At 36.1% G+C, this 460-nt stretch overlaps 1 protein-coding gene across 1 annotated transcript in view; it reads left to right on the top strand.

Moving 5' to 3' along the window:
• Positions 1 to 8: 8 nt before the first annotated feature.
• The window catches only part of LOC106534350 (uncharacterized), a gene marked incomplete at its 3' end in the record, with an annotated part of 12,606 nt that continues 12,154 nt past the window's right edge, over positions 9 to 460 (top strand). The window contains 1 exon segment of the mRNA XM_014030959.1: positions 9 to 40. Within this exon segment, the coding sequence (XP_013886413.1) occupies positions 20 to 40 (21 nt within the window).

The raw sequence follows: 460 nt of genomic DNA on the forward strand, positions 1-460 counted from the left end.
TTTTACAGTTGTTGATGGCATGGATCATAAAGCCTCCGGGGTAAGATATGTCATTATTAAATCAACTTTTAACACTTGTGTGCATGTACAAGTACTGTATACAGTATAACAACTATAGTAAAAAATTTAACACTGATGTGCAATGTGTTAGCCAAAAATCATGAAACTGGATGTGTAACATTTTGTGGGAGAGGATTAGGGGCATGCCTCCATGGAAATTGAAACAATGGAGTTAATGCTTATTTTTATTTTTTACCAGTTTAAGGTATGTGTAACCTTTTTGTAACAAGTACTTACCTTCAGATCATACACTTTGATAACACTAGACTGGGCCCAGCCTATCTCATCCTCTGTTATCATCTGTGACAACATGGAGGAGCAAAGATGTAGACCAAACAGGGTGTACGCACACAGTCTTCATAGCAACTGTTAGATTAACAACAACTATGGAATTTTTTAC

Source organism: Austrofundulus limnaeus, unplaced genomic scaffold (genome assembly GCF_001266775.1).
Source record: "Austrofundulus limnaeus strain Quisiro unplaced genomic scaffold, Austrofundulus_limnaeus-1.0 Scaffold1149, whole genome shotgun sequence".
Lineage (NCBI taxonomy): Eukaryota > Metazoa > Chordata > Actinopteri > Cyprinodontiformes > Rivulidae > Austrofundulus > Austrofundulus limnaeus.